This window comes from Cololabis saira, chromosome 4, assembly GCF_033807715.1.
Source record: "Cololabis saira isolate AMF1-May2022 chromosome 4, fColSai1.1, whole genome shotgun sequence".
NCBI lineage: Eukaryota > Metazoa > Chordata > Actinopteri > Beloniformes > Belonidae > Cololabis > Cololabis saira.
The window spans coordinates 34,381,892-34,403,488 of NC_084590.1; the positions used below are offsets into that span (position 1 = coordinate 34,381,892).

General features: G+C 39.3%; 2 protein-coding genes across 4 annotated transcripts in view; one reads left to right on the forward strand and one right to left on the reverse strand.

Moving 5' to 3' along the window:
* Window positions 1-21,597, reverse strand: part of cadm1b (cell adhesion molecule 1b) — a 247,132-nt gene that overhangs the window by 125,497 nt on the left and 100,038 nt on the right. The gene's annotated exons all lie outside the window — the stretch shown is intronic.
* Window positions 526-21,481, forward strand: LOC133442176 (uncharacterized). Its single transcript, XM_061720127.1, has 7 exons — window positions 526-742; window positions 1,106-1,269; window positions 1,517-1,688; window positions 1,852-2,063; window positions 2,247-2,457; window positions 21,146-21,278; window positions 21,376-21,481. Exons 1-7 carry the CDS (start codon window positions 526-528, stop codon window positions 21,479-21,481), a joined length of 1,215 nt encoding a protein of 404 aa, XP_061576111.1.

Here is a 21,597-nt window from a genome sequence, read left to right on the forward strand (position 1 = left end):
GGGGAAAAAATCTTCTACAATGTTTAAATTATTTATAACTGATATAATCTCAATTGTGAATAGGGATGTTTTGTGGCATATGCCGTCAGCACAAGCTTTTCATAGAGATCCCCTCTGAAATATATAGAGAGATGTGCTCAATGGTCATATGGGGTCAGACCAGCACACTGCAGCCTTTCAGGCCCATGACACTTTGGTTAAAGGTTAGATGAAGTCTAATGATTTCATTGAAGTGATATCATTCACCAATATAGGCCTACAATGATTTTTAATGTAAAACGTTGTTATATTGCTGCATGTCACATGTCCAATATGCTGTCCACCCGCCTCGTCTGTTTAGGGTTTTTTCGGTGGGTACCACCGGGCCTGAAAAAAATTCTAGGGGAAACACTGAGAATATATAGAATTTTTTTTTTTCAGAAACAATAGTTAGCATTTATAACATTATCTGTCTGGTGGTCTGTCAGCCATTTATTGATTGTTAAGCTAAGCAATGATTTTATTTATTTGATCACGTCAGAGCACATGGAGAGGAAGTTTGCTGTGGTGCAGTGGAGTGAAGGGGAGGATTCTGGGAAGCTCAGTGAAGTAAAAACTGATACCATTCGGGGATATGAGGATTCAAAGATGGACCAGCATGGGAATCCCATATCCACCTACTCAGCCGTTATCGAATGGCGCCATGGGAAGAAACCACGAGGAGGGTGGCCTCACTACAGAGGCACTGTTGTTTTTGTCAGTGGTAAGTTACTGATGAAATTGTTATTAGATGGTTATTAGATTGTCTACTGCACTGATTCCTGAAAGGGCCGGTGAAGCTGCAGGTTTTTGTTCCAACTGTGCAGCAGCACAGCTGACTTGTTTTAGTCAATCAACTAGTTGTTTTCATTAAAGGTCTGAACCAGTTCAGTTGATTGAATGAAACCAGTCAGCTGTGTTTCTGCATGGTTGGAGCAAAAACCTGCAGCCAAACATAAATAGGGCAAGATTCACCCTGTTTTAAATTGTGTGCTAAATTGCCTGCTGAGTCTTTGCCACATTTGTTGTGCAGTACATATGATGATTACTTAATTTGCAGTGTTATTGATACTATATTGTTCTCTAGCTACTCGTTTTGAGGCAACCCGTAAATTTAAGTCACTGCTGAAGGAAGATGAACCTCTAGAGCTGACCAAGAGGGTATCAGTCCCCCCTCAAAAATATCAGGATGATTCTGATAACTCAACTGACACCGAGACTCAGATTCTGACTCAGTCATTGCACGTCAAGGTGATATCAATTTACTTTGAACTCTTTTGTGATTACCATATTTCTCAGTGAAATCATGTCAGCATATTGTGTAAGTGGTTTGCACTACTAGATAATAACCATTACTATCTAGCTTTAAAAAATGCACAGGATTAATAATTCTTGATACTGAATCTGTTGTCTGTACAGTTAAGCTGCTAAACGCCACCATCAGCTTGGTTTTTATTTTCTATGTAATTATTCTATTTTCCTTTCTCTGGACACCCAGAAGTCAAAGGCTCTCACAAGGAAGGACCCTGCAGAAGATTTCCTTGAGAAGTACTGTCGTTCAGAGCCTACTTCAGATGACAGAAGTCCGAGAAAGACAATATTTGTATTAAAGCGGGAGATCAAAGACCTGAAAGAAGAGAATGCTAAATTGAAGGAGATGGTTGTTCAAGGTATTTGTTCATATCACTCATTAAACCATTTGTTAACTAATACATTTTTTTCTAAATCACTTCACACTGTATTTACTGTATTATAGTGTACTTTGTATTGAAGAAGAATAATGATAGCCTTTTTGTTTGTTTGTTTTGTTTGTTTCTGATGTACTGTGTACAGATGTGCCAGAAATCCTACGGACCATGAAGAATATCCTTGATTCGGCTGTGCCTCCTAAGAGATCCAGGTTGGACCTTACCACACCACCGCTGCCCCCCCAAAGTTCCTATTCTTCATCAGCAAATTCATCGCCATCCCTCCCCAGATCTACCCCGCCCAGTTCCATGTCTGAGTCTGTTACTCCATCGCTGACGGACTCCCAGTCTTCTAAGGTGATTTTTTTTTTTCTTCTTAAGAATAAATAAATACAGTGCATAAATTAGGTCTACTGCTTGTCAGAATATCTTTAATGAGTATGACTGATCTAATTTGCTTTTATGTCTAAAGTGTCTTGGGCGGAACAAAACATTCGTATTTGATCCCTAAATGCTCACCTTGTCTCCTTGTTTAAACAGGTGGAGATCCATCCTGGGACTGGAGTCATGGTTGAGAAACTGGCGTGGACCTATGCCCTCAATGCAAATTCAGCTACAGTATTTGTGAGGCATCTGCTCACAGCAGTCTTCCCACTGGAGATACTGCTGTTGAGCAATCTTCGAGGGGGCAAACGAGGCGGAGGAGATGCTCGTCTACCACTGGATAAAAAAAAATTGGATGCCATTTACAGTACGTTTTCAGCTTTTTATGTTATGTGTTTTGCCAGTAGTCCATGCTTTTTTGTATCTCATGATTTCAAACAAGGAACCTAAAAGCAGTGTCATCATACCAACATTCTGCAGTGCCAGACTTTAGTAACAGTTGAGTTGAATTCTATGGGAGATGCATAGAGAACATATCTATCCAACATATCTGTCGTATATAACCGTTAATGAAGAAATGCCGCTACCAAATGGAAGAACATAATTCATAGAATATTGTCTGATCTTCCTTTTATTATAGATCATATATAAGTGTAATATTGATCTAATCATGAAATGCCATTGCAAGCTACCCCTTTCTCTGCTGTTTTAAGTGCCTTTGGAGTATCTTCGATGTCCAAAAGCAAATAAACAAATGAACATGTATAGATAAATCAATAAGCATTTTCTAGTCTGAAGTATATTCTTTCATGTGATAAAGGCATTTCTTCATCAAAGGTCATATAGTGTGATATCTTGCTTTTCAGTGAGCCTCTCCATTTATCTTTCATACGCTACTATAGAACTGCTACCAAGAGAGTCTGGCACAATTTAACATTAATATTATCTGATGATCCTTCCTTCCTTCCTCAGACTACCAATTGCACTAAGATGGTATTTGTGTGTGTGTATGTTCATATGTAGGTGCAACTCTTGAGAGGTGGCCTGGGACCCAGCTCTCCAGCATCGGAACCACAATCAATGGCAAGATCACAGAGCTCCGGACCAAAAGTAGAAATGTTGCTGTGTCCACAGCATCATCTTAAATTGTTGTTAATCTGCTTGTTCAATCAATACTATCCCCCTGGAAGTTAAGTTCTTTGTTGTTATTATGTCACACTGATTTGTAGTCAGGTGTTACCCATTACGGGGAGATTGTTTGCACTGTAATAATTGTTCGCTGCTAATAAAGTCTGTTAAATTCAAAAGTTTGTCTAACAGCCATGTTTTCAGTATTACAGATATTGAAAGACTGAATTTACAGATTGCATTTGACCAGGCAGTCTGTGCTAGTTTGTAATTTAGTTTGATCCTATTTCAGTGTCAGTATAGTGTCAAATGAAGTCATGTCACTTCAATATGTAATTTATATGTTTTTGGCTATGGACACATGTATGATTTTGTATGAATTCATACATAAAAAGTATGTATTTTATATACTGCTATTGTAAGTTTCATAGACTAATATATAAGAATTATTGTAGAAAAAATATAAATAAAATATAGTTTACGAATACATTATATCCCATAACATACAAAAAATGTATATGTAATGCTACATACTCATATAGGTTTTTTATACTGGTTTTAGTCATTTTAATTAGATGACATATAACAAACTTATATAAAACATAAAAAAAAAGCATAATTCCCTTGCAAATTTTGTACACTTTACATACAGAAAACCTGCATATAATGTTATGTTTCCATATAAGAAAAGCATATGTCTTGAAAACTGACATATAATTAAAAACTACAAAGATTATATGAAACATGTATGGAAAACATAATTTGCTGTTCAATTTCCTTATAGACCACATACATTATTTTTACTTGATTCATACATAATTCTTTTTATTATCTTGTATGAAAAGAATGCAAAAGAGGCCACTTTCAAGAGTTTATCATAGTATGGGACTTATAAGTCTTATAAGACACACAATATATGTAAAGCCTAAAGATTTACTACTGTAGGTGATGTAAACTTCCTGTAAGTTTTTTATATATCTTTTCCATATGGGCTTTTAGCCTGCAGTTCAATGACATGCAAGGTTATGAGACCTGGAGAGACTCTAAACTGCCAATAGGTGCCCTTGTGTGTAATTTGTCTTGCATACAGTTCATGATGCACGATCTGTGTGATATACTGTCTTGTTCTGTGTTTCCGATTTTTTTTTTCACCCATATTTGACTTTTCACAGGGGCAGCAAAGTGGCTTAGTGGTTACGGTAACACTGTTACCTCACAGAGTTTTCATGTTCTCCCCGTGCTTGCGTGGGTTCCCTCCGGGTACTCCGGCTTCCTCCCACAGCCCAAAAACATGCGTAGTAGGTTAATTGATGATTCTAAATTGCCCGTAGGTGTGAGTGTGAGCATGCCTGGTTGTATGTCTGTATATGTGGCCCTGTGATGGACTGTTGACCTGTCTAGGGTGAACCCCTGCCTCTCGCCTGTAATTAGCTGGGATAGGCTCCAGCAGGCACCTGTGACCCTGCAAAGGATAAAACGGATATAGAAAATTGATGGATGGAGCTGGGACATGGTTATACTCCTTTTGGTTTTTTAACCTAGGTTAATGTTTTTCCTTTATCCTCATGCAGTGCAGCCATTTAAATTATGCTGTTGTTTCAACCAGTATGTTTACTGGAAAACTTGAAGTTAGTAGTTGAAATTACTTTCATGACAGGAACTTCATCCTTTCTTGATTTTACTTCCTGTTTATCCCATTTCGGTTTCTGTGATTCCCTTGTCGTTTTTTAATCTATATGCAATTACTTGCAGTCCCTTGTCTGACATCTAGTGTAATTTTCTTTCCCTATTCTATTGTTTGGACATCTTTTGGACTTTGTTTAGTTTCAGTATCCTCCAACTGAGTTGTGTCATCATCAGTGGGTTTTGATTGATTTATGGTATATGGTGACATCTTGGCCTCATTACTCAAAAACCATGTAGCCTATAAATAATAAATCCCCATGTGTAATGTTTTTTACATTTTGTCAAAATGCGATATGTTTAACTCCCAGGGCAGATGGAGGTACACTGGATGATATGGCCTGCATGTGCTCCCGCGGAGGCTGTCCGGTTTCTGGTAATCAGTTTTGGCCATAGAGAAATGAAATCATTCTGTGATGTCATCCAAAAGTATTCTTGAAAAGTGGTTTGGAGGTCATAATATTAGCTCACTCGGCCCCAACTCAGTTAATCTATAAATGGGCAATAGGTGAAGGGTACAAACCTTTGACTCAGTAACAATAAGCTGACAATTTTAGCTTGGCTCATGCTAACCTTGGATTCTACTTGACTTAACCCTACGTTGATTATGATGGAATCCGCCCATTCCAAGCAACATTACGACTTCGTTGGGTTGAGCCAAACAAGGAAGCAGTAAAAAAAAAATGCATTTCATCAACTGAACTCTGGCGTCTGGCTCCAATGGCGACACCATCTCCATTGACTGTTGTGTTAACATATTCAACTTTGCAGCAGAAATAAGCATATTTACTTATTTAAAAAAAGGGTTTTTGTCAACATATCTAGATGTCACATCCATGACAACAGTATGGGGCTCACCTTTTTTGTGTGTAGTAAGGTAAAATTAGTAACACGTTTTAGCATAATTACAGGCATTTACTTTTAAGTGGCAGCAGGCACAGCTAATGGATAGCTGTCATCATGTTTTCCAGTTAGCGCTCAACACTATATTGACGTCCAACCATAGCCTCATAGCTGTGAATAGAGTAAGCAGACCCGGCAGCTTATAATCATTCATATTTTTAAGAGAATATTCTATTAGTTTTACAAACAGACTGTCGTGACTGGCGGTGAGTTGGCCCGTAAGGGTCAAGATTAAATATGCAGCTTGTGCAAACTGAGCATGGGCTAAAAGCAGTGGTCATTTCTGATTTCACCGTTTAAATTACATTTGAATGGGTTGCAAATGTTGGTCGCAGCTCTGCAGCTCCTCCAGCATGGATTAGCTGAAGAAGATATGCTGGATCATTTCAGGATCCTTCCAAGTGGCACCTGCAGAATATCTGGCCACACACCTTAACTACCACAGGTCCCGGTGGACCTCTGCTAGTCCTTCTTTTCAGCTCTGGTAGCACTCCTTTTGAGTAGATTTGGTAGCAACACTTGAAATGAGGAGGTTTGGAGGGCTTTGATAAGAATGAATGTAAAGTAATATTTGTTGGCATGAGCTGAATCAGCCAAGCTAAATTGACTAACTGTGACTGACATACAGTAAGGTGAGTGTGTTCCACTCGGCTTCCCGTCTGTTATGGAATGGTGGACCCCCCAAATGCAGGAGAGACGCAGAGGCAGGATTTCCAAAAACCAGTGATTTATTATGCAAAAAAAAAAACACTGCAGAGCAGGGTTAACAAAAAACACAAGAGCTTACCACTAGGAAAACCGAAAACTTGACAGGACACAAGGACAGTGAAAACAGTACGGACAAGCAGGGAGCAAGGGAAACCAAGACAAGACAAGAAATACACAGAATGCTTGATGAGACACAGGTGCAAACGATCAGGGCAGATGGGAACAAGGGAAGTCAAGACATAACTGAAACACAAGGACACGGGTTTCAAAATAAAACAAACTGAATACCAAAACTGACACCGTCATGCAATAGAGAGAAAAAAGAGGCGTCGAAGACACTCTTCAGAGAACTTCTGAGTGACATCACGGAGGGTTTGTCCAGTTATTCTTATACAGTCTAAGCTGTGTGGCATTTTTAATTCTGCCTGTACAAGTATTCAGTTGTATGTGTATATTTTTAAGTTTTGTGTTGAATATTTCACTGGTGTGTGGGATATTTTTACTATGTATGTGTGTGTGTTTTGTATGTATATGTAGAAGGAACCACACTTTGTAGATGAGCAGGTTTTACTAGCAAGAAAAGCATTTCAGTTGTATATGTTATCATATACATAATACTGGGAACCTTGAATGTGTTCAAGGTTCCCAGTATAAGCTGTGAATGAATTTGTTTTCTTTATACAGTAGGTGTGCGTGCGTGCGTGCGTGCGTGCGTGCGTGCGTGCGTGCGTGCGTGCGTGCGTGCGTGCGTGCGTGCGTGCGTGCGTGTGTGTGTGCGCTAAATCAAGAACAATGTCACTATAACTGTGCTTCACACTTTGCATCACAAAGCTCCCCCAGTGCAGCAAATACTCTGAGCAGAAGTGTCAGTAACACTGGGCAGCAGTTCAGCAGGATGCCGCTGTGTTTGGTTCAGAAGTAGCTGAGGAAGCTTTGCTCACATTCAGCCCCGATATTAGCTGATCATTTTGCTGCAAATTAGTTCTGTCTGCAATTTAGCTGTATCTCTTTGTATCTCAGCTTTGTGGCTCTTTTTTGCAAAATCTTTGGCCACGACTCAGCTTAAATTAGATTATATTCAGTTACAATCTAATTTAAGATGAGGTACTCAATTCACCACATTCATTGCATTCATAATAATTCTGGCACGTGGACTTCCTTTTCTTTGTTCTTGAACACGTTTCCCCGTTTATCCAGAAGACATCATGAGTTGTGACAATGGAACTCATGATGTCTCCTGGATGAAAGGTGAAATGTCTTCAATAACAAAAAAACGTCAAGTTGCCTTGATTGAAGCCTTTGAGAGTTACCATGACATGGATGACTGAGAATCTACAGCAGCATATCACATTTAGAGTTAACCCTTGCAGATGCAGATAAGTGTCTTTTAACTCTGACTTCCAATGAGACATTAACTAAACTGATTCTGAAACAGTAAATTAAATTGTGGCAAATGGTTAATTCTGCTTATACTATAAACAACATAAAATCACTTGTCCAGGATGTGCATTCTTGAGAAACATCTCAGGCCTCATTCACAAGATATATAATATAGAAAATGGATAAATGAATAAAAGTTGTTATGGACAAAAAGTTTAAATTGAGGCCCGTTACATCAACTTTCTATATATTGTTTTATTTATTCTTGTCAAGAAAAGAAAAAAGCTCCTACATATTTGAAAAATACTGTATGTTAAGGAGCATATTTAAATGTTTTCTTTAATTTTCTTGTTCTTCTTTTTGTTTTTCAGCAGCCAGAAGCTGCACTTAGATAAAACTCAGTGCACTGAATAAATGCATGATTTGGTTGTTACTGATAAATGACATCTTTCTGGACTTTCAACTCTAATGGACTAGCAGAACTGAAAGGTATGCTCATTAATTTGCTGATCACAGTAATATATTGGTTGTGAAGTCAAAGTAAATTACAGAGGCTAAAAGAGGAAACGTTTCTACTGTTGAATTTGAGTTTATATTACATACAGTATATTACTCCATTTATCAATATGAGCCCATTTCCTTATGTTCTAATGTACATTATCCTGGAAACGGAGGAACCAACCATCTACCCGGCAACAATAGCAGCAACACCAATGCTGTAGGCCCTGCTTGCCAACTGCGTATCAACACAAATGCTAATGTGACCTTTAATATTAGAAACAAAATTATGAATGAGATTCAAATTCAATAGCTGGCAGACATGAAGCATATCCTCCTTATCCATGAAGCAGACTTACAGCATCCACTCCGTGAGTGGTGTAGGTTAATTTAAGTTAGCCTTTTCGAGAAATACAAATGGGTTCCTGGCTTAACAAAGGAAGAAAAATGTAGATGAGTTATGATACAACTACATATTCTGACATCTTTTTTTTTTTGCTGGAAAAAAATGCTGAATATGTAATGGTTTGCAGGCTGGCAGCTTTAAGTTTACTTTATTTCTCCTGTCTGATTCAAAAGAAATGAAACATGGAGTTTGGGCACAAAATGCAAAAACAGTGATTAGCACGTTTACTTTGATTTACGTTTCTTTGCTGACTCTATGAACCTAAGACATTACATGTTTTCCTTTCCAGCTTCATTTTACTCGATGATTTCCATCCATTTCTGCATTTCAGCCCTTCAATATACTCCAATAAAAGTTAAGGCACTAAAGCTTTTACTACTTTTGTAATGTTGCTCTTCCTTCTCGCCATATTTAAAGGCATTCTTGGCACTGCGAATACCAAGTGGGGAAGCATTTTATTGTTCATTTTATTCTACTTGAAAACAAGTCGTAAGATGTGAGACATGGCGTTGTTGTCACTTTTTTGAATTTTAAAGTTCCTTACAAATTTTCTGTTGAGGGCAGGTCACAACTTAATGCAAGTCCAGTAACCATACTAAGCCATGACTTTTAGCGTGTACAAGATATATTTTCGCATTGTCGTCATGAAAAATTCATGGACATTCCAGGAAAAGATGTCATGTTGAGAGAAGCATGTTGCTCTAAAATCTCATCCTGCTTTTCTGTGTGAAAGCTGCAGTCGCAGAAGTGTGAATGGCCTTTGCCTGGAGTACTGATGCCGCTCCACGCCATCACAGAGACGTCTGAGAAATGTTTGACTTATTGCTAATGAAAGTTTGGATGGCGTTGCCATTCCCTAACACCTTTTTACCTCACCCAGGTTCTGCCAAGTGCTTTACATTGTGTTTCCCATTTCTCACACAATCAGCTACATTGTTTGATGTTTTTCCATTTAGATCTGTCTGTTCACAACCGTTGTTTGTACTCAAGTCCAAACACAGCACCACGGACCATGTGACAATGGCTGCTAATGTCATTGATCAATACCAATCTTGAGGGAGCATCATGTTTCCACGACAACCGGCCTGAAGCAAACAATTGAAAAGTACGTTGAAACAACAACCTTGTGTGCAGACCCTGGCGTTGGTTTGTTTGTACGGCTCGAGGAAAAATATACAGCTTGTAAATGAAGCGTAACTGCGACTGCTAGTGTTATTTTTTTTTTTGCCATGTTTGTATACAACCCATAATGCACTGCCAACCTAATTACAGAAGCCTTTTTTTAGCTCAAACATCCGGAGCACATCCCATAGTAGGACTGGATCAGGGTTCAAGAGCTTTCACACCACAGATGAGGCTACACGGAGACCGACTCTCCATAGGGGTCTCTTCATGGCCGTTTTGATGCTGATGCTGTGTTTACACTGAGCCAGGAAGTCTGCACTCCTGCCCAGAGTTCATTTGGAGACAACATCAGTAGCATCAGTGGGGGAGAAAAAGACAAAAAAAAACCCTAAGACTCTAAAAAAAATGATGACAAAATAGAAATGAAAACATGACATAGCAAAGATCAGAACAAGAGTGGGGGGGGGTGTCTGAGCTAAAAACATTGAAAGTGTTCTGTTTTGATGCTTTAAAACTTTAATTTTTTGGATAAATGTCTTTATTTACTGTATGATATTCTGTATCTCCCTTTAAAGTATAACAACCCCCTTACCAGCCCAGGGTTGGAACTAAAGTTGCTTTCAGCAATGAAAATTATGACTAAATATCGTCGTCAACTTTATCACCCGAGGAAAACGGACGAGACGCAACGAAAATAATGGTCATGTGACGATAACGATAATTAAATCTAATGCAATATCGTAGACGAATAAAAACGAGACTAAAATGTAGATTACAAAATAGAAAACTATGCTAAAATGTGTCTTTATTTTCGTTGACCAAACGGAGACGAGACATTATAACAAAGATCCTTAATATACATTTTTTAAGTTCTTTCCTCTCGTTTAGTCGCTGCTGCTTTGTGACGTCACGTCCTCAATCCCAGTCGCGGCCCGCGGGGCATCAGATCCAGAAGATAGAGCTGCAGGTTAGAGGCTGATACCGTTAACGCAGGGCTCTAGGTTCACGTCATGCGTAAAAGAAAACCGAATGTGTCGTAGAAAAAGATGGGCAGAAATGAGGCCACAAAATCACAGGAAAAAATACATGTGTTGTAAACTCAAATTAGAGTCTGCTGTATCTGGAATGAATGTATTCTCAAGTTTAAAGGTAACAATAATATAATAATAAGATAACCTTGTTTGAATTGTAAATTGTCTTTCAACTAAAACTGGACTAAAATAGACCTGGACAATTCTGACTAAAATAAGACTAAAATGCTCAGACTTTTAGTCGACTGAAACTTGACATGACTAAAAGGAGTATGAATGTGACTAAAACTAATAAAAACCAAAATGATAGCTTGACCCAAAGACTAGACTAAAACTAAAATTGAAACAGGCTGACAGAAACAACAGTAGTTAGAAACTGTCAGATACTGTTGGCTGGTTTTATGTTCAACACTGCACCAAACAAGCTCTCTGCCTGTGACTTTTATTACGCAAAGTTACTCATTCACAAGCAGGACATCAAAGCCGGGCATTGTAGTGAACACACTACGTCTGAAGAAAAGAAGTGAAAATAAAGATGCTCAGGTAAAGTGCTAAAGACACACATCATTATTGCTATTATCATGTTTTGCACCACTGTGGGAAATAATTAGCAATTTATAATTACTGTGGGCTTAGTAAACAATCAATGCTCCAGTGGCCTCATAAACGTATTTAGACTCTTAAACTGTCTGCCAACATCCGTGAGGGTTGTAGTATTATACTATATAAACTGGTGTGTGATTTCTAACACATGTTACAATTACACTTTTCAGGATTTTGTTTTCTACAAAATAAATGATGAAATAAATGAATCACGATCTAGCTTCAGGAAACGTGACCACACTCTCCCAAACAGCAACATTATATCAGCAAATTGTGATTTATCATTGAGTTATCGTTAAAATAACCTTGCGTTTCGTGATGAACTGCAGGTATAGTTGCTTGAGACCTCAGCGTGGCAGAAAGGCTATAAATTACACGTTCATTAAAGAACAGCAAAAGTGACAAAGACAAGTGAAATAGGTTAGGAGAAAAGGTCAAACATTGTTTGAGATGAAAAGAGCGTGGAAAAAAAAGGCTACTCTATTTAACAAATCAGGAAAAAACATTGCATAGAAACTGGGTTCATTTGAAGGCGACTGAGAAAAGGGGGTGCACTGGCAGACCCCGAAAACCAGACCGGTTGACAATGAGTAACAAGAATATTTTCATAGAACAATGAAAATAAACTGGTTACCCTTTAGCTCACAGATGCAGGACTTCACATTCATTTAAGACTTTTAACTTCCAAGAATAAGAGAGCGCCAAGGTTAAATTTGCCAAGTAACATTTAAGAAAGTCAGCAGCTTCTGGTGATGTGTTTTTTATTTCCAAATGTAAATTCAAATGGCGTGCATTTGATAGTTTGTGTGCAGAAAGCCAGAGTAATGGTACGGAAAAGGATACGGATTGATCATTAACTCTGAAGTGTGCAGATGAAATCTAAAAGAAAAAAAGTTATTAAAGTGCTCTGGGACAGTTTATAGATGTCTTAATGGCATACTGATAAGCCTTCCGCTTCCTCACCTTGCTGACCCTGCAGCTGAAAACCAAATATGCAAATTGCATTTTGTTACGTAAGCAACAGCAGTTTATCCTTCAGCCGGATTATGATTCAAACTACTCTGGCTGTGTGTTGGTGGGGGAATCAAATCACCCTGACATAAATCCTGTAAAGAATCTCTAGGATTATATGGAGAGAAAACAAAACAGCATGCTGAAGTAGTGTGTAGGCTGAAATATGGAGGAAACTGTCACCACAGTCATACAAACCCTGCTTGGTTCCCTGCTCAGATATTAAGAATCACTACAGACTGAATGACTGTGATTACTGTGATTTATCTCTCTGTTGTTTTTCTTGTTTAGAACCTAAGACTCCTCTATTGTGAAAGTGTCAAAATGCTGTTTTCATTCTTTTGCAATTTTACTAATGTATGCATTGTCAACTGCAACATTTTACGGTCCTAAATGAACAAAAGTAATTGAGACGGGGGATTTTTTTGGATCAGATGGTCACATTTCCAATTAGCTGCTCAACTGCAGAGCAGCAATTCTCTTTAATCAGATGTTAGAACACAAAGACCATCTGATAAGGATTATTTCTAAGATGTTTCAGCGATGACACGCTGCGTGCAATGTGCATTTGCGGTGCAGCAGATGCCTATTAACAGTAATCTATTGGCTTCCTGGGGGAATTAGACCAGGGTGTGTCATTTAGGATTATAGTGGGTTACTCTACTATTACAACACCCTGAATTCACAGCTAACAGTTATGTAAAGACATAAGCTCTTCAGCTGTATATATCCACACATAAAACACCCCTGCTAGTCTCTCGAGGTTCCTTCCTCTTGTTTTGCCTTTAGCAAACTCTTCTCCATCCTAGCGAGGAGTGAAAAGTCTTGCTATCCAGATTGAGGTGAGAGAAGGGTCGGTCTCCTGCCTCCAGCACCATCTGCTCCAAAAGACCACTTTTAGACATGCTGAATGGACAATACTGTACTTGCAAACAAGGGTGCTGATTATCAGAGCCATTAATAGAGGCAGCGCAGAGGGACTGTCTGTTCCTCGGAGATGACTCGGTAGGGGCCATTTATATAAAGGTTATTACATTCACACTTGAACTTAGTCCTTAAGTTATTCTTTACAGTATGTTCACTCAGTACAAAATAAAGGTGGGCATTAGACACGAGTTTAAAGCAGCTTCAAGAGTTTGGGGTAAACTCTTTAGTTGGAGGAGTTATATTATATTTATGATCTATAATGTTTATTCAGAGAAAATCTGGTAATGCAATATCAATCTTCCCAAAAGTGGATGTTGGTTGTGGTGATGAGCCCGTGCTGATGGCCGTTGTCCAAGATAATGGAGACAGATGGACGTGGGTCTTAATTGCTATCTAGGTTGGTAAATACACTTTCTTCTTTCTAGAGTTTCTTAATTAAACTGTGTCAATTGTGTTGTCAGTGGCATTAAGCTGATATTTTGGGAGAAAAAGGAAAACAAGAGCAAATCTATTCATCTGTCATCATGGCCATGGATTAACAACTACGAATTAATGGGATATTGTCGTTCAATAATCCAGGGAGGGTTTGATTCCTCTAAGGTTCTTCCTTCTACCTGGCAGGAGCACATTTCTGTCATCGCATAGCAAGTTTTAGAGGGCGAGGAAGACGGAGACGGCGCGCAGTTCACCGGTGGCAGAAATTTGCTGTCATTGTTAGTGTTGCGGCAGCCCAGCTGTGGCTATATCAACTTTTCTGTCTTCCTTCCTTAAAAAAATGGAGGAAGATGGCAGCGAGGCCAGGGGAGGTGGATAACTTGTTGACTCCTGTTGCTGCTGCAGCAGCAGGTGAGGCAGAGTTTGAGAGGTCTGCTGTTCCATTGACAAGCTCCCGCTGCTCAACAACAATATTGAGTATGCTAGTTTAAATAGTCTTGCTCAGTTGTTCACAAAATCTTTGTCACAAGGCACATTATTTACAAAAAAACAAAACAAATAACTGTATATAAGCAGCACCAACTCAGTCGATGTACAGTACAGACTAAAAGTTTGGACACATCTTCTCATTCAAACAAATGGAGACGTGTGTCCAAACTTTTGGTCTGTACTAGTGATGCACCAAATGTTCGGTAACCGAAATTGTTCGGCCGAAAATGGCAAAAAAAAACACTTTCGGTGTTCGGTGGAATAAGTGGGAAAAAAACCGAACAATTAATAACGGCGTTGTAATATAAGGAAATAGACTGGCCGCTCCGTAACTGTTGCGCACTACATAAATCGTTGGCCAACCAAAAACTAACCACATAAGAATTTTACCTAACATTCAACAGCAGGTGGAACCAAAACAACATATATCAATCTATTACAGGTGCGTTTAGATGAGGAAATCAAACAGCGAAGAGCGTGGAGTGAAGTGGTGCAAACATGTCAGCAGTGTGGAAGTATTTTAGAGTGGCAAAGAATAATACAAGAATGGCTGTTTGCAATGAATGTTCTGCTCAAATATCTAGAGGGGGCACATCTGCAAAGTCTTTCAGCACTACAAGTTTGATTTATCATTTGAAATGATAAAAAACCCTGAGCGCTTTAATGCATTTTTATTGTTTTAAGGCCTATGTTACAATGTTCAGTCAGTTAAGCCTAACGTAAGCTCAAAGATGGCCAAAAAATGTATTTAGCTAATTTATTTATTTTAAGTTATTGTTCTTTGCTGGTATAATGTCTGCTGGAATATTTAAGAAATGCTGGGAAATTAAAAAATGTTCAGTTTTTTATGTTCAACAAATGTTTTCTACCTTGTAATTTTGTAAAAGATTTTTTTCTTTTAAAAGCATGCCTAAATCAAATTTATTTGATTTATGCAATGGTGAAAAAATTGGCAAAATAAATGAAAAACTGCGAAGAACCATGTTCGGTATTGTTCGGTATTCGGGCAAGTGTTTATTATTATTTTCGGTTTCGGTTTCGGCCACAAATTTTCATTTCGGTGCATCACTAGTCTGTACTGTATATGTAAAATAAAATGAGAAGTAAGACACTCCTGTGATCTAATCACATTATAAAATGAAAGAATCTGTAAGAACTTGGCTGGTATGTAATTGTATCCTTTTTATGAAAAGGACTGTAGGCAGATGGGTGGAGGAGACAACTTTTACTCTAAAATACTTTGTTTTTGACCCTTGAGTACAAAAGCTGTTGCGTGGTACACATTGTGCTCTGTGAACAGGCAACATACACTAACAATGTTAGGACTTCATTTTAAAGATTCACCCGCGCAGTACCTGTGCACTCTTCTCATAGCTGTGATGACCATCAACTACTGACTAAAATTACAATGGGACACAGTCCTGACTGTAGTTGTGATGCTAAGTCAGTGTTGAAAACAAAAGCAGACAAAATGATCTTTGATCATAAAGTAGATGAGTATAATTACAATGATTTAACTGCAACGACATTTCAACCAAGCCGTCCAATCCCGACTCTCTCACAGGCTTCTTTTCTGTCACTCTCTGAGCTCGTCTTCAAGTTGCGAACGCCATGTGTGACCACGTCTCTATCTTTCTAAAACGAGCCATCCGGAATTCACACTCACTTGAAATTGTTATTAGTCTGTTGTGCGGAGGTGAGAAAGAAGCCGTTTGGACTGTTTTCTTTGTCTCTCAAACCTCTTTCTACTCGTTCTTGACACCACTTGAACACCACCTCGCGGGAGCGACTGTGAAAATGTGTGCCCACGTCTCCACATTTAAACGTTGTTACGTGGAGCTGCTCAGAGCAGCACTTTGCATTTCTAACCTTTAACTCTATTTGAGCAAAGCCCCCAACCCCTTAGTGGGACTTCGTTTTTCTACCTGAGAAGCGTTACAGGACACACTGTGGATTATTTTCCCTGCACTTGATGCAAATATATTGATTCATGTGTTGGTTTTGCTCCTCTTGCCTCCAATGCACCTCTTTGGTGAGTCAAAAAGAAAAGAAAAAGAATTGGTCTCCATACCTCAGCTGGAACAAAATGGAGCTGTCAGAGAAAGTGCATTACACCTCTTTTACAATCCCTGCTCTGGGTTCCTGACTCCTGCAGAATGGATTTTAAAATTTTACAAAGAGTTTACAAAGCCCTGAATATTTTAGTACCTCTGTTTTAAATCATGAAACACTGTCATTAAACAGACCAGCACTTTAGCGAAAAAGTTCATGCAAAATAGTACCTACTTCTTCCCCCCGAATGATTTGGTTTGTCATGTTTTTACTATCGTGATTTATTTCAGACCCTTTTTTTTCTTTTAAATAATTGTATTAACATACACAGCACTGCTTCTGTTATTATTCCCAATGAACACCCAGGATGTGTTACATACTTCATCCTTATACCAGCTTAAGCCAGAAATAGCCAGTGCCTGGAGATAGAAAAATGGCTTTCAAGCTATTAGATCAGAGCAGCAGTCAAACCTTTGAACCTAGGAATGAGAGCAGGCCGGCCTCACTAGGGGTGGAGTGCTGTTGACCGAGGGGGGGAGGCAGTGCTGCGGTAAGTGGGACCAGAGGAGGGAGTTTCCGTGTCAGTGGACTCATCTTACAGCCTCCCTGATGGACGAGGGTGACGTCCCCCAGGGTCCAGATGGGATTCAGTGGTCAGCTCGGTGACAGCTGGTGAAGGGTGGTCAGGCCTCATGCATAATGTAGGCCCCCCAGACCACGCCACAACCTGACTCTGCACTGATGTGGAAGTGCTTCCATCTCAATGTCGAAACTCCAGAGTTACTGGAATATTCGCAACCATTCAAGGTTTACGCCCCCTTATATCAGCAGCAGCATTTTTGCTTGAATGTTACACATCTATTTGAGAAAATACACAAACACATTAGTCTAGAAATTCCGATTGATGTTTGATCATTATTGTCTTTTCTATCAGGTACTAGAATATATTGTATGCAATACTTTGGGCACTGCTGGTTTAAAGGTCAAAGATTACTTTGGGCTTCAGATTGTGCCTCTGAAGATAAATTGTGCATTTTGAAGCTTTTCGTTTTTGATCTTCAACTGTTTGTAAAAGATAATGCAATATTTGCTTTCAGAAATTGCAGGTACATAACTGGATATATTCTTCTTTTTACCAGTCTACCTTTGCACAGTGAACATAGATTCCTTAAACACAAACCTGAGCCATGACCAGTCTTATCCCTGATATTAGTAGAAGAGTTCTTTTCATGCCATTCTGCGGTCTTTTATGTCAGACGTGTCTTTGCTCTTTGGGACCAAAGATTTCTTTAACTATGTCAGCAGTCCAGTTTTTTTCTAACTGGTATGGGCTTGTTTAGACATTCATTTGAAAACATCTGATGCTGATGTTTGTGGTGACAATGATGGATATCTATTCATGGAGGAAATTTTGTGCAGTTGTCACTGCACAGTAGCACAATGCACCACCGCTCCAGAGTCTGATAGATCTTTTGCAGTCAAAGAGGAGCTTTGATTTGCCTCCCCAGAAATTCAACAGCTGCCCTGGACCATTTTGCTGTCTTCTTACAACCTCTCCTGCTCTATGGCCATCCGTAAAGTTTTGTGGAGCTGAGCAGCTGTCCATCATTCCTTGCAAATAAGGAATGCACAAACCTCTTAGAAGTGGTACTGTACATGTTTTAAGCAGGAAATCTGCAGAAATCGAAAACACTACTCATATTACTGAACTACCGAATGTGTCAGCAAGCAGATTCACACAACAGAGCAACATTAGCATTCATCTGATACGTATACATCTAATATGCACTCTCCGTTTCCATGTTCTCGTACTCAAGAGTAGAAAAAAAAACTGTTTAGGAGGTAAAAGCTCCTTTCTGTCCACGGCCAAGTTGTTAACATAGTGCCTCTGCCATGTGTTGCTGGGCAGGTAGTGTAGGGTGTACTTATCAGAGCTTCTGCCTGAAAAACAGCTGCTGCGGAAAACAACCCAGATGAGCTGCAACACGAAAGTTGCAGCCATAAAAACAGGAGTGTGCTGAAGAGGTTCTGTAGAGACTGAGCGGGAGTTTCAGTGATAATATTGATTCAAATGAATCCAAGATTGCTCAAAATGTAGGCTGCGCTGCAAGTGTGGTGAGACAGATGTGTTTTATCTTTCCTTCATCTCTCTTTTGTTTCATTCTTTTTTTCTTCAATTCGGTGCAAAGTCTGGGTTTAGTATATGTTTCTCCAGAGGAACAAAGAATCTTTGGTTACAATCTTCTCTTTTGAACCACTATGGCTGCGTTGAGGGGTTTTCTTAAACCCTATTTGACAAGCTGATTAGTTGATAGCTCTTGCACCTCATCTTTGATTTCTTTTGAGTGCTGCAGTTCCAGCAACTACTGCATCAAGCCAAAATAAGACACAGGGTTGATCGAAACTCTAATTTTTTTTTAAAGAGATCGAACTGAACAGACCACTTCCCGGGAGCAACAGTGTATTTTCCATTTTCAGCTCCCCAAGTCCCCACTTGTCAATGAATTGAAGAATCAACGCTACGAGCTGTTCTGTTGTCAATGGATGCACTGCAGTACATCACCTCAATCAGTCATCCCAGCCCTCGTGGGCAACCATCACGACTAGCGACTCGACTCCCATCCCCGGTACAGCAGGAAGAAAGTGCTTACCTAGGAGAAAAAGAAAAAAGAGGATATTAAATCAGTGAGCATAATATTCTAGTGAGCGCTCGACTTGCTTTCACAGATTAGCCAATCTCTTCTCTGCACAGTGCATTGCCACAGAGTGTCAGCCCTCTCTGACTTCAATTGAAATGGAGAGAGGGGGATTATCCCATATACACTTCTGCTCAGCATTTTATGTGTTTAAATGCAGGCTCATATACGTGTATGTGCGTGTTGGTGTGTGTCTCAAGGAACAATTGCACTACTCCAAATATTTCATGACAAACATGAAGACAAGAAGGAGGGTCTGCTGTCTTCTACATCTGAATATTCACACGGGTAAAGCAAACACAGGGACATGAAAAAGAAACAAGCCGGTTGTTGGTATTTCATGCCTTAAAGGGGAGGCACCTAGCCCTGTATTCAGCCCACAGCCCCGTGTGAAGTGTTTTCCACTCGGCTTGATCAAAAGACAAGGATGTCTTCCAATGCCGGATGTTACATCACACAGCTTGATTCTCCACACTCTCCTATCCACTTCTCTGCCTATTTGTACCCATTTAAGTCCTGGGATGTCACAACCCCTCCGCCATGCAAAGCAGGCACACAAAAAAGGCTAATGAACCATCAGATTAGGGATGCCGCACAACTACTGAGAGAGAATAAACGGAGGTGAATGTCGGGTGGAAAGAACTTCAATGAGTGGGATTTTGATCCACCCGCTGTGGACGCTGTGGATGCTGCCAATATGCTAAACAATACTATGCGTGTACAACATGATTTGTGTGTATATACATTTACACAAACACAGCCACAGCCACAATAAAGCATTGTGTACCTTTTTGTCACAAAATTATTTCAAATTAAAAAGGAATGTTTCTGAAAACAAAATTATTGCAACTTTATTGGCAACAGTGTATGTAAATTGATTTAGATCCTGATACTAGATTTTTTTTAGCCACTCCACCTCTATCTGCACCCAACTTCCTATTATTTTGCTCTGCAAAAACTAATTTCTAAAAAAGCCAATTTTCTAAGGAAATTACATTATTTTATACTATTTTGATAGTTTTAAGAATTTTCTAACCCCATTGGCAAAAATATTTTTACTTAAATAAGACAATTTTGACTAGATTTATGAAACATCAGGGGTTTTTTCTAGAGCAGATGCTTTTGAAGTGTGCATTTCCTGTACTTTAGAACAGGGTAGATCAAAACTTGAACACAAGTTTCAAAAAACAAAATCCTCTGGAAGAGTTAGACTTACTGTAAGTTGAGTGGTTTAAGGATGTCAGACTACAACCCCCTAAAGGCAGATCCTATAAACAATGTGTGTGTGTGCGTGTGTGTGTGTGTGTGTGTGTGTGTGTGTGTGTGTGTGTGTGTGTATATATATATACACAGTATATATATATATATATATATATATATATATATATATATATATATATATATATATATATATATATATATATATATATATATATATATATGTATGTATATGTGTGTGTGTGTATATGAGAGAGTTTTCATACTGTGTATTTGTATTTTGGCCGAAGCATATGAAATTTGAAGACCTAAGTAAATCATGTCAGCTTTTGAATAAAAAATGTCATATTACATCTCCTTTAAGACATGATATATAAAGACATAATGAAAAATGTTCTGGTCCTCACTAAAGCTGTAAAATATGTAGCTAAAAGCTTAAAATGATAAAACGTTAGGTTACTTACGTAACCCCGGTTCTCTGATAACGTAGTGAGGTATCTCAGCCTATAGGAGAGCGCTCTCATGCGGTCAAACTACGGAAGCTCCAATGACACTCCGTCTGTCGGAGACAGACCAATGACAGGAGAGCCCGCCCCTCTCCCTTATATTCTCACTGCCATCAGTGCACGGGCATTCTAAGCATGCGTCTTCCTCGCGTACTGCAAGGAGGGGAGGGTACTGAGATACCTCACTACGTTATCAGAGAACCGGGGTTACGTAAGTAACCTAACGTTCTCTTTCTAACTCCGTTCGGTATCTCAGCCTATAGGAGATATAGACAACTCCCGAAAGGCACCATGCTCTCCGAAGCCGGCACTCTGACCCCAACAGACAGAGAACAAACGAAGGGTAGATCAGACAGCGCCCACCTGGAGGACAGAATGAGCCAGAGAGGGCGCTGTAACATCCAATCTATAAAACCTGACAAATGTATGAAGCGAAGCCCAGCTTGCAGCTTTACAAATGTCCTTGACAGAGACCCCTTTAAACAGGGCCCATGAAGTGGCCATGCCCCGAGTGGAGTGGGCTCTTACGCCCATCGGAGCCTGTAAGCCCCTGCACTCATACGCCAATCTGATAGCATCCAATATCAAGTGAGACAACCATTGCTGTGAAATGGGTTTCCCTTTATGGGATAAAGCCCAGGAAACAAACAGCTGGTCAGCCTTCCTGAAACCCCTCGTCCTCTCCACGTACGTGCATAAAGCGCGCAC

What these genes read in the sequence shown, in the direction of transcription:
- LOC133442176 (XM_061720127.1), top strand. Translation starts at nt 526, where the DNA reads ATGGAGAGGAAGTTTGCTGTGGTGCAGTGGAGTGAAGGGGAGGATTCT. An exon ending in CACTGTTGTTTTTGTCAGTG is followed by an intron (nt 743 to 1,105) that starts GTAAGTTACTGA and finishes ATTGTTCTCTAG; the next exon opens with CTACTCGTTTTGAGGCAACC. An exon ending in GACAGAATGAGCCAGAGAGG is followed by an intron (nt 21,279 to 21,375) that starts GCGCTGTAACAT and finishes CCCTTTAAACAG; the next exon opens with GGCCCATGAAGTGGCCATGC.